This window comes from Rattus rattus, chromosome 8, assembly GCF_011064425.1.
Source record: "Rattus rattus isolate New Zealand chromosome 8, Rrattus_CSIRO_v1, whole genome shotgun sequence".
NCBI classification, from domain to species: Eukaryota; Metazoa; Chordata; class Mammalia; order Rodentia; family Muridae; genus Rattus; species Rattus rattus.
Genome location: NC_046161.1, coordinates 96,533,487 through 96,545,526, shown reverse-complemented (window position 1 = coordinate 96,545,526; position 12,040 = coordinate 96,533,487). Strand labels below are relative to the sequence as shown.

General features: G+C 45.0%; 1 protein-coding gene across 1 annotated transcript in view; it reads left to right on the top strand.

Annotated features, from left to right (window-relative positions):
* Nek11 (NIMA related kinase 11) overlaps positions 1–12,040 on the top strand; it is a 233,237-nt gene that overhangs the window by 141,550 nt on the left and 79,647 nt on the right. Inside the window, exon 15 of the mRNA XM_032910420.1 lies at positions 2,269–2,429. Within this exon, the coding sequence (XP_032766311.1) occupies positions 2,269–2,429 (161 nt within the window). The remainder of the gene's footprint in view (positions 1–2,268; positions 2,430–12,040) is intronic.

The following is a 12,040-nucleotide window of genomic DNA, read 5'->3' as shown; positions in this document are numbered from 1 at the left end:
AGAGGCCATGGAGGGATGTCACTTACTGGCTTGCTTCCCCTGGCTTGCTCAGCTTGCTCTCTTATAGAACCCAGGACCACCAGACCAGGGATGGCACCACCCACAATGGGCCCTCCCAGTCTTGATCACTAGCTGAGAAAATGCCTTACAGCTGGATCTTTTGGATGTTTTTCCTCAAGGGAGGCTCCTTTCTCTGTGAAACTCCAGCTTGTGTCAACTTGACACACAAAACCAGCCGGTACACCCTTTCTAGCTCCTTCTGGACTCTGGCTGGCTGGTTCAACTCAGCTGTTTTGGCCCAAAGTCCTCTCCAAGCTGACTAATTCAAAACTAATTCAAAGCAGCTTCTCTTTGCCTCTGACTGAATTGCTCTGCTTGGCCTCAAACTAACTATGGCAATCTCTTCTAATCTTCTGCTCCTTCTCATTCCCTGGCTTGTTCTGTCTCTGTAAAACTGCCCAAGTAAAACTGTTCTCTCTCTCTCTCTCTCTCTCTCTCTCTCTCTCTCTCTCTCTCTCTCTTTCTTTCTTTCTCCCTCTCCATCCATTCCCCCATTTCTCTGCACTGTCTTTTAAGTAGCCTTTCTTTCCTGAGAGTTGGGTGTATCCTATCTGACTCATTCTGTTACATCTTTCTCTGATTCATCACTTTGTCTGCTCAATCAGAAGTCACTTTTATAGATAGATAGATAGATAGATAGATAGATAGATAGATAGATAGATAGATAGATGTAGATGATACAGGGCTAGGATTAAATGACACTGTGTATAAGTCCCACCCTAGGAACTGTCAAAAGCTGTTAGAAATATATGTAATTTTTGTCATTGAGCTAATTTTAACCCACTGTATAGCCTCTTGTGTTTTGCAACAAAAGCATAGATAGCAAGAAGAATGTAAAGTTTTCCTTTTGGGAGCTGCCCTGATGGCTCAGTGGGCGAGGCTTTTGAACTGACTTTGATTCCCAGGTCCCACATGGTGTAAGGAGAGAGCTGTCTCCCACAAGAAGTCCTCTCACCCCACATGCACACAGCTGTGTCCTTAAAATGTTGTCTTATTCGCTGGACAAGTCTTCAGTCCATATTCTATTTCAAAGGATTCTACAGTCAGTTAATGGAAGGCCCACTTTTTACAGATGTGCAAACTTAGTGGAAGTTCTGTAACATTCCCTTGTATTCAGTTAGATATTTTCATAAGCAGCTTATTAGGGGTCTACAAGTCACATGACTAGAATACCCTTATATAGTTTTACTGAGAAAAACAGAGCTCTGTAAATGTAAGCATCTTGCCCAGAATTTTATATACAAGCAGGCAGAAGTTGCATCAAACTGTGATTTTCTGACCCTAAATGATACATTTCCCCACCAGAGAGAACAAAATAGCAATGAGTTTAAAAATAGTGTCCTGTGTTGCAAGTAAGATCAATAATTCTGTTTGTAAATCGGAATGCTGCAAAGCCTAACCTGGCTGAAGTAGAGTGTCCCATCACGTGATTTCTTCCTCTCTCAATCAAAGACATTTCTTGATTGTTAGTCGCCATTAGTAAATTAGACTGTCCATTGCTGCTCCCCCATAGCCCACCCTTGACCTTTCTCTGTAGATATTGTTGTGTGTGCCAACTCTGCTTTAGTCAGAAGAGATACTATGCCAAGTAACTTGGATAATGGTAGCAGCTTCCAGGTTACACAGATAATCCCCTTTCTTTTTGCTTTTAAATAAATGATCTGTGTGGGTGTGGATATAGCCCACCAGAGCAAACTCCATTTGAAAAGCCTAAATCCATAGCCTGTTAGAAAAGAATTGTGATGTCTTCCCCAGTCTGGCCAAATGTCATTGTTATATATCTTACCCATGTTGTTTTATCATGAGATACTGATTTTTTTAAAAAGAAACTTCCAGAATATTAGCACAACCTTCTTGTCTCAGCTACAAACTTTTCTGAGTTGCATAACAGGGCCCTGCTCTGGTTTCTCATCTTTATTTTTCTCCTGACTCCCTTTGTTTTTAATAAGGACTCATGTAAAAGCTGCAAAGGAGATCATTTACTCCTGCCTTGTGGTTTTGTTCTTCTAACTTCAAAGGTTGGCGTCCCTCTTTCTACTGGTTTAATTTCGCTGAGTGATGAGTGTATCCAGCAGACAGTTTCAGGAAGGGAAGAGTCATTGTACTCCAAGGAAGCTTTTCCAGTGCCAATCTCTGAAGATGTGCGAGGTCCTAGCTCACCCCGCTATCACTTCCATGACTGTGAGTGTTGTTTATTTTCTATTTCAGAGATCCCAGAAGACCCGCTTGTTGCTGAACAATATTATGCTGATGTATTTGATTCCTGTTCTGAAGACAGTGGGGAGCAGGAGGAAGAAATGGCGTTTTCAGAAGCAGGGGGAGACATGAGAGAGGAGGGATCCCCACCTGCATACAGAGCAAACCAACAGGTACCCCCACCTGCTCTGGCCAGAAGAGATGTAGCTGTCCGCGGTGCTGAATGGATTCTGGACTCAGGCTAAGAAAGTGCAGAGGGAGCTAGCGGTCTTGAACCTGGAGTTGGGGTCAGGTTGCTCAGGACTACTAGGGTCTTTCTAATGGCTTGATGTAAGATCTTTTCTTTCAATGGGAAGGGGCAGGTAGAACTATGAGACTCTGATCAGGACCCTGTTTAGAGGGGAGGGGCTAGGCTAGTCAGTACAGGAGAGCAGACTGTCATACACACTGCAGTGCCTGCCTGCTGAGGAGGGCTTCTGTATGCCCAGTAAGTGTGCAAGTCTCTCTCTCACAGGCAGACTGAGTTTTGTTTGTTTGTTTGTTTGTTTGTTTGTTTTGTTTTTTTGGGTTTTTTTTTTTTATCATTTTCCAGCCTATAATCAGATATTTGGTTTGTTTTAAAATTTTGATGTAAGTACAGATTTATAAAGATTGATTCCATTCTGGAGTTAAAATTTGGAAGTTCAAAAGTTAGGAAATGTTCTTTATAGCTTTGTGCAGCCTCTGAGGAGCTCTCATCGCATGCTGCACTGGGTCTCTCTGCATAGATGCTCTAGTCGAAGAACTTCTTAATTAGAAAGACTGAGCTAGCGTAGGTCTAATAAGATAAGAAATGGCCCTGATTTGCCCCCTTTCTTTTGATTTTTGGAGTTGAAATAAAGTTGTATACAAGCAATTCACCTGTTTTTATTGAAAGAATTTCTCACTGTGTAGCCCAGGCTACACCGGCATTGAACGTTCAACTTTCCGACTTATCTCCAAGTGCTTGGATTTCAGGAATGCACACCCAAGGCTAGGCACTGAGCCATTCTTAATAAGCACTAAGCAATCCAGCATAACATTAAACAAAACTCACACAGTATGTCTCCCGAGTTCTGTAGACCAAGAGAGGAAGGGAGATGCCTCCAAGAATGTGTAAGAGTAGACCCAAGCTCAGACTGGAGAAATAGCTCAGTAGTTATGAGTGCTTGCTGTCCTTGCAGAGGACCGGGGTGTGGTTCCCAGCACCAACATGGCAGTTCACATCTGTATCTGTAATGCCAGCTGTATATCAATTCTAATAAATCTGATCCTCCTTCTGGCTTCTGCTGACACCAGACATGCAGGCAAAACACACACATAAAGTAAAATAAGTAAGTACTTTTAAAAGATGATCATCATGCAAAGGAAAAAGCTAAGAGAAAGAGAAAGCAAAGGAGAATTAAATGACTTATACGGGAGGGGAGGGGCCAAGAAGAATTAGCAAAAATGAGGACAAAAGAGAGGTGGGATCCCAGATGGCACAATATAAGTATTCCGTATGCCCATTCCTTTTTCTCCCTCTGCCTCTGGGAAAAAGATACCTAGCACTAAAACTTAAAAATAGAATTTCCGTTTGTTTCTGGACCAGCACTACAAACAGTTGAAAGATATATTGTCATAATAGTGCATTAATCTCACCCCATGCCTGTGGTTGGAAAACATGGCATACAAAATGAATACCCAGTCTCTGTTCAGATCGTCAAGGGGCAAACTCTGATTTACGGAGGGTACCATATTAAATAGTTTTAAACAAAACAGCCCCAATTCAGAAATACATTTGAATAAAATCTCAGGCAAACACCACCCGAGTCAAGAACTAGAGCCCTGCCAGCCCCAGAACTCCTGTCTCCAGCCAGCTGTTCCTCTAATCCATCTCAGGAAGTCAGGCTGCCTGGAAACGAGTCTAGCCTTGCCGCTTATATGGGGTGATGTTAGCTTGTCTGAATCCCTGAACTTGACTGTCCTCCAATGTCCTGACCCATAACATGAGAGAAGTGGTGCCTACTCACGGAAGAGCAAAGAAAGCCGTCAGTTTAAAGCACTTCAGATCATAATTGTGTATTTAAACACTTAGTAACTTAGCCGTTGTTATAAAAATGACCTAGTTACCTTGATTATTCTGATGTACTGACTAAATGTCATGGTTGCAATATTTCAAAAAATTCTTTCTTCTTTTCTCAATGCCGATGATAAATATAAGGGATTTTGCTTTCTGGGCTGTGTATATGCCACACGTTATATGATCAACTGTGATTAATTTTAAGTCTGTTGTGGCAAGATGTTCTGCCCCTGAGACTCATGTTGTCTTATTTGGGCAATGAAACTGGGTCCCTAAGAGAAAAGTAGCTCGCCTACAGTGACACAGATATGGAGCGATCAGAGCTGTGACCGAGAGTCAGTGTCACAGCCTATTCCTGCTCGGCAAGCCATAACAACATGGTGTGACAGGGATGGAAGTGGGGTGATAATATTGAAATCTGTGACTGAGGCAGATAGCCACAGCTGCACTCTAATCCAGTATTAGCTATGGTTTCTCTTCAGAGATGGTGGGTGTGGCTGTGATGCACGCCTTCCCCTTCTTGTGGGAATCTTGTCTCAGCGATACACAACTTGCGCTTCAGAGCGCAGTGCTGGTACCCCAGTCACTCTCCACTTTGTGACTTGTGTGAAGCTTCCAGCCATCTCTGGAGTTGCCCCTTTGCTTGCCAGATTTTCCCTTGTAATGGTTTGAACAGGGTGGCCCACATGAATTCATGGGCGTGAATGCTTAGCCATAGGGAGTGGCGCTATTGGGTGAGCCTTGTTGGAGGAAGTGCGTCACTGTGAAGTTGAGCTTTGAAGTCTCCTGTGTTCAAGCTACACCGAGTTTGGCACGGTCTTCTGCTGCCTGTGGATGTAGAACTCTTGGCTCCTTCTCCAGCACCATGTCTGCCTGACATTGCCTTACTTCCCACCATGATGATAGTGGATTAAACCTCTGAAACTTTATGCCAGCCCCAATTAGATGTTTTCCTTTATAAAAGTTACCTTGGTCATGGTGTCTCTTCACAGCAATAAACTCTAACTAGGCCAGGACTTGGTGCTTAGGCCTGGGTATTGCTGTGATAAACCTAACCATGTTTGTGTTGGAAGGATTTAGACTTGGGGACTTTGTGTTAAGGATGCAGTAGAATGCTTTAAGCACTGTTTAATGGGCCATGCTAGAAGAAGGGTGGAAGACAGTGGCGCTGAGGGCGATTTGAATGGGAGGAATCGTGTTTAGGAGCTTTCGGAGGAGAAGAATTTTAGTGTGATGCTTGGAGATCCTTCTTGTGGTATTTTGGTGAAGAATGTGGCTGCTTTTTGTAAAAAAAAAAAAAATCTGCCTGAGATTAATTTCATGGGCAGAGGAGATTCCAGCCCAATGTGGCTATGTTCTGTCATCATAAATGACCAGGCTGATAAAGATCTATAATGAAAGGGGCACCAGGAAGAATGGAGCTAAATCCTGCGTTCAAGGCGACAAACGGATTAAAGAAAAGCCAGATATTAAATGAAATAAAGGGAGTGGTGACTTCCAGGCAAGACCCCACCCAGCTAAGCTTCCACTTTGTGGAAAGAGAGAAAAATTTAGATCCAGGCATGGTGTTACGTGCCTTTAATCCCAGCACTCCAGGGGCAGAAGTAGGAGAATCTCTGAGTTCGAGACCGGCCTAGTCCACAGAGCAAGTTCCAGGACAGCCAAGCTTAAGTAACGAAGGAAACCACCAAAGACAGAAAGCTGGTGGAGACGGAATTGAACAAAGGGGCCATATTACAGCCCCAGCAAGCAGCAGAGCTTGGTAGCTTCATCCATGTAGTTCTGGCTTTTGGGTCAAGAATAAAAGAATGGGGTTATAGAATCTCCCTGTGTGACTAAGAAAACTCGTTGAGGCCAGGTGTGTGATATGACAGGGATCTCCCTGCATGGAGGCTTAGAAGGGTCATTGTGTGAAGCTCTGAAGGTGAAACCTGGAGACCCCAAGAGGCTGGAGATGCCAAAGCTGTGGGATGCCTACCAAGGAAAGCTGCTAACAAGAAGTGGAACCAGCCCAAGAGAAAGAAGTGTGTCAAAGTCAACAAAGCTGAAGTGTATGGAAGATGTAAAGAGCTTTTTGACATCAGACAGGAGAGCAGGGTTTGGAGTTTGCCCAGCTTGTTTACAGTCTTTGGTCCAGGATTTCCTCTCTGTGCCCCTTCCCTATATTTTGGAGCAGGGACTGAATGAATCTCAAGGGACACTTGGCCTCTGGACTTTTAAACATTGTTGAGACGATAGACCATGGTAAAATTTGAAGTTGGACTAAATATGTTTTGTATTATGCTATGGTACAAGCCTATGGGGGCCAGGGAGTGGAATATGGTCCTTTGAATAGGTATGGCCCTCATAGACCCATGTGTTTGAATGTTTGGCCCATAGGGAGTGCATTATTAGGAGGTGTGGCCTTGTTGAGGGAAGTGTGTCACTGGAGGTAGCTTTGAAGTCAAGATACTCCCAGCCTGGTACACAGTCTCCTTATGCTGCAGATCAAGATGTAGAACACTCAGTACCCTTCCAAACATCATGTCTTTCTACACACTGTCATGTTTCCAGTCACGGTTATAGTGGACTGTTGGAACCTCTGAGAATGTCAGCCAGCCCCAGTTAAATGCTTTCCTTTATAAGAGTTGCCTTGGTCACGGTATCTCTTCACCACAATGAAATCCTTCCTAAGATAGCCCTTGAACCCATGGACTCTGTGCATAGCCAGGTCCAAGCTGATTCTTCTTCCATATTTTGATGTAAGAAGTGCTTTCTGGGAGAAAATCAGCCACAGGCTTCTTCGTGATTTATTGTTGGGTTCTTTAAGCAGCCTTGCCTCGGAAGCCGTTTTACAAAACACCTAATTACTGTCATTTCTCCACTGTGCTAAGTAAAGCATCAATAATGCCTTTATCACAAGCCATTATACCACTGATGGCTCCTCTGTGAAGTCCGTGGTCACCAAATTGAAACGTCCTCTTAGATCTCAGGAGAGTGGAGTTTACAGCTGTCATCACAACAGGTTCTCCTTGGCAGCTGTGGGACTTGTCACTGACGGGTAGTCCGTGTGTTCTCACAGACATGCCCAAGGGCTTCAGGCTGATGTAAGGAATTATTAATTCTGCCTGCCCCTTACTGCCAGGACCATCATCACCTCTCCAAGACCAATAAATGGCCCAGGACACTGGTAAAAATACACTAGGTGGAAGATAATGACTTGGCCCACAAGTCTGTCAGGAAAGGCCCTGTGTAATGAAGGCTTTTGCCTAAGGTTTCCTTTAAAGGCTCCTCGGGACTATCATATTCTCTCTTCCTGAGATGAAGGGTTATAGGGGCCTGCTTTTCCAAGCTAACATGGAAGCTCCCCAGTTTGGGGGTGAGGAGTTGGCATTCTCCCAGCTCATTGTGGCACCAGGACAAGCTGATATGCAGTGAAACAGGGTGGTAAGGGTCCAGGTTCCTCTGGGGACACTGGGTCCAGGTTATCGTGAAGGTTACTCCTGCAGGCTTTTGCATTGGGAGAGCCAAGTTTAATGAGTTCTTGTGTATCACACTGATTACGGCTAACACTCTTGGAATCCTGACTTTATGGTCAGTACTTTATATTCTGGGCTAATGCAAGTCCTCTGGGAAAGATGGTAGGGTGGGACAGGATCAGAGATGGGAGAGAGATGCCTGTGGAGTAGGTTACGAGGGCCTCAGATTATGGGCCATCTCTGAGGGAGGAAGAGATGGAAAAGGAAAGAAATGAGGGAGAAAGGGAAGGAAGGAAGCATGAATTGAGTGTACAGTTTTGGGAAGGGCTTGGCCAGGCTGGCAGGGCACACAGGGTGCACAGGGCAAAGGCTGCTGTCGGCATGGTTGCAAGAATCCTGTACTGGGCAGGAATGGGCAGGCCCTAGCACCCATCTGAGCCCTCACTGTCTGGAAGCTCAGAGGTCTGTCTTTTGACCCCTGTGACGAATCCTGATAACTGTGATGAATCCTGTAACTGCGGTGTGAGCTCACTGTGCTCACCACAGGTAAATTATTTCATTCTCGTATTAACCCTCTCATGGGAGAGCTAAGACTCTGCTGGCAGATTTCAGTCAGGGAGCAGACAAAAATGAAGGAGACCGTGACAGCAGAAGAGAGGAAAGGGGCAAGTCTGCCTCAGATTTCAGTAAAAAGGTTAGAGCCCTGGGAGAAAATGGCTGTGACTCTAAACCCAGATTTCTCTGTCCCCTTCTAGTTCCCAAGAGTCTGTCTGCTTGCAGATCTCTCACTGAATTTCTGCCAAAGACTAGAGGGTTCAGGGATACGATTTTCTCCATGGTATATACCCCAGTGTAAGGCAATCATTTTTCATGGTGCTGAACAGAAAGCAGTGAAGGATGTTAATTTTTCAGTGTGTGCTGCATTTAACACCCAGGTCCTTGAAAGATGAGACAATTGTGACATTTCAACTTTTCATACGAGGAAACAGGTCTGAAAGGTGACAGATAAGCAAGTAGGCACTGCTCTACCTGGGAGTGGCCGTCCCTGGTCTGTTGCTCAGGATGGAGGAAATGGCAGGCAGTAGAATTGAATAGTCAAAGGGCTGGCAAGACCCGCTCATTATATAGAATTCCTGAGCTATATACAAGGCATATCTAATAGGGAGAAATGCGGAGTTGTGTAAAGTAAAGAAGCCCAACTCTCTCCTGCTGAGGGATTTGCAATTATCTTCTAGTGTGCTTTTAAAATGGAAGCTACTAGAACTTTTGAACATCAATAGTGATACTGCTTTATCTTCTAGTTTAAAATCATGTCAATAATGACCCAATTTATTCAACTGCACACTCAGGAGGAAACACGTTTTGCCCTGCATTGACCTTAGAATTCATCATCATTTCTAAGAACTGGCCTGTCCTGCTATTGCAGGTGATTGAACTATTTCTTTCCCTTAACCCCATCAGTGTATCTTAGGCTATTAGGCAGTCAGACCCTCAAAAGCACAACGTGTGTGATCAGAGGGGTGTGCCTTTTGTGCGGGCTAATTGCCCTCTACAGCTTTAGTGAGTGGAGTGGAGGGATGCCCCACTTTCCCCTCCCGTGCTGTCCGAGCCTCGTTACCTTCTTCTCCTTTCCCATCCTGTTCCACAAAGTGCAGCTCAGTGCTGACCACCATGGGATCCCCAGACCTTGCTGAGAGAGGCTGCTCCTGGAGCTGGGCATGGGAGGCTTGCTGCAGAAGTTAGTAAACGAGAAGTAAAGGAGATGCTAAGAATGTAAAGACAGCACCAAAATGCTTGAAAATGGAAGGTGATGTAATGACTTCAAATCACGCTTCAAACACAGGGCCAAGTCGCTGCTCGCTCCATGGAGTTTAAGTGAGGATTCAGCTAGAACTGGACTTGAGACTGTCCATCTGCCATGAGTCTTCCTTTGGGGATTTGGAAAGTCCCCTTTTGTCCCAATAACCTCCCTTAAATTGTTGGCCTTTTTTCCTAGACTATTGGGCATGTGTTATATAAAGAGACCAAGCCATTATAGAGCCAGCAGAGGGATTGACTGGAATACTTCCGTCCACATGCTGCTCCTCCAGGAATGGGGCGTGGCAGAGAGTCAGTGTCAGCAGCTCCAAGGAAGTCTATGCCTGACACGGATATCATGCCATCTGTCCACTTTCTTTTGCTTCTTCTCTTTTTGCATTAATCCAAACATCTTACAAGTTCTGTGGTTCTATACCACGGATGTCTCTAAAACTCTGAAGCACCCGTAAGCCCCAATATGCAGGGAACCAGGGCATTGATAGGACACACCTGTAGCTGAGGGCTTCAACAATACAGAGTGAACACGGCCATAACGTGACGTGTGGACGCAGTGACAGCCATGTGTCAGAAGTTCTGGATTCCGAGGAGGCATTTACTGTCAGAGCCGGGAGCTCTGGTTTGCTGTTTGAGCTTCGATGATATGGCTCTGTGCACCTGTCACTACATGTACATCAGGACAGAAGGCAGCCTCTATGGTGAGCTGGGAGCCGAGATCTCAGCCTCCTAATTTTGTGGCAGCCCCAACAGAAGTACCATGAGCTCTGTCCTCTGGCCCTGGGTAGCAGCATCCTCTGCCTTCCTGTGAGTTATGAATGTATCTGGGCCAGGGCCTGGCTGCTGGTAAGACCCAACCAAGAGGCAAAGAGCACATCTGAGTGCACAGATAGAGGGGGCTGCCATGTCATTTAGGTTTCTGTGACTTAGGGCTATTGTAGATATGGTTTGCAGAAATGTACATAATTGCTTAGTAATTCAGCTGACAGGAAAGACTCTTAGCGGATTGTTAACTGTACATCCGTGTACATATCATGTGCTCGGTGGAAATGGCCCTGCCTTGTGTGCATTTCAGTCTTGTCTTTGGATACTGTCTACGATGGCTGATGTCTTGATTTGTCTGCCACTCATTATTTCTGTCTTCCCAGAAGCCTGGACTCCTGTACAGAGATTCCAAAATAGAGGTCAAAGCCATATACCCTCTCATGACGTCCCGAGATCGCATGTCTGAAGGGGAGCTCCGTGCTCCATTCATGGCTCCTCCTAAGTCAAACTCTCTCTCCCCTCCTTTTGTTCATGTTCACATCAGCAAAAACCGCTGGCCTTTTTTTTTTTTTTTTTTTTTTTTTTTTTTTTTTATTAACTTGAGTATTTCTTATGTACATTTAGTGTTATTCCCTTTCCGGTTTCCGCAAACATCCCTTCCCCCCCTTCCTTATGGGTGTTCCCTCCCCACCCTCCCCCATTGCCGCCCTCCCCGACAGTCTAGTTCACTGGGGTTCAGTCTGCAGGGACCCAGGGCTTCCCTTCCACTGGTGCTCTTACTAGGATATTCATTTTGCTACCTCTGAGGTCAGAGTCCAGGGTCAGTCCATGTATTGTCTTTGGGTAGTGGCTTAGTCCCTGGAAGCTCTGGTTGGTTGGTATTGCTGTACATATGGGGTCTCGAGCTCCTTCAAGCTCTTCCAGTTCTTTCTCTGATTCCTTCAACAGGGGTCCCGTTCTCAGTTCAGTGGTTTGCTGCTGGCATTCGCCTCTGTATTTGCTGTATTCTGGCTGTGTCTCTCAGGATGGATCTACATCCGGCTCCTGTCGGTCTGCACTTCTTTGCTTCATCCATCTTGTCTAATTGGGTGGCTCTATATGCTTATGGGCCACATGTGGGGCAGGCTCTGAATGGGTGTTCCTTCAGTCTCTGTTTTAATCTTTGCCTCTCTCTTCCCTGCCAAGGGTATTCTTGTTCCCCTTTTAAAGAAGGAGTGAAGCCTTCACATTTTGATCATCCGTCTTGAGTTTCATTTGTTCTAGGCAACTAGGGTAATTCAAGCATTTGGGCTAATAGCCACTTATCAGTGAGTGCATACCATGTATGTCTTTCTGTGATTGGGTTAGCTCACTCAGGATGATATTTTCCAGGTCCAACCATTTGCCTACGAATTTCATAAAGTCGTTGTTTTTGATAGCTGAGTAATATTCCATTGTGTAGATGTACCACATTTTCTGTATCCATTCCTCTGTTGAAGGGCATCTGGGTTCTTTCCAGCTTCTGGCTATTATAAATAAGGCTGCGATGAACATAGTGGAGCACGTGTCTTTTTTGTATGTTGGGGCATCTTTTGGGTATATGCCCAAGAGAGGTATAGCTGGATCCTCAGGCAGTTCAATGTCCAATTTTCTGAGAAACCTCCAGACTGATTTCCAGAATGGTTGTACT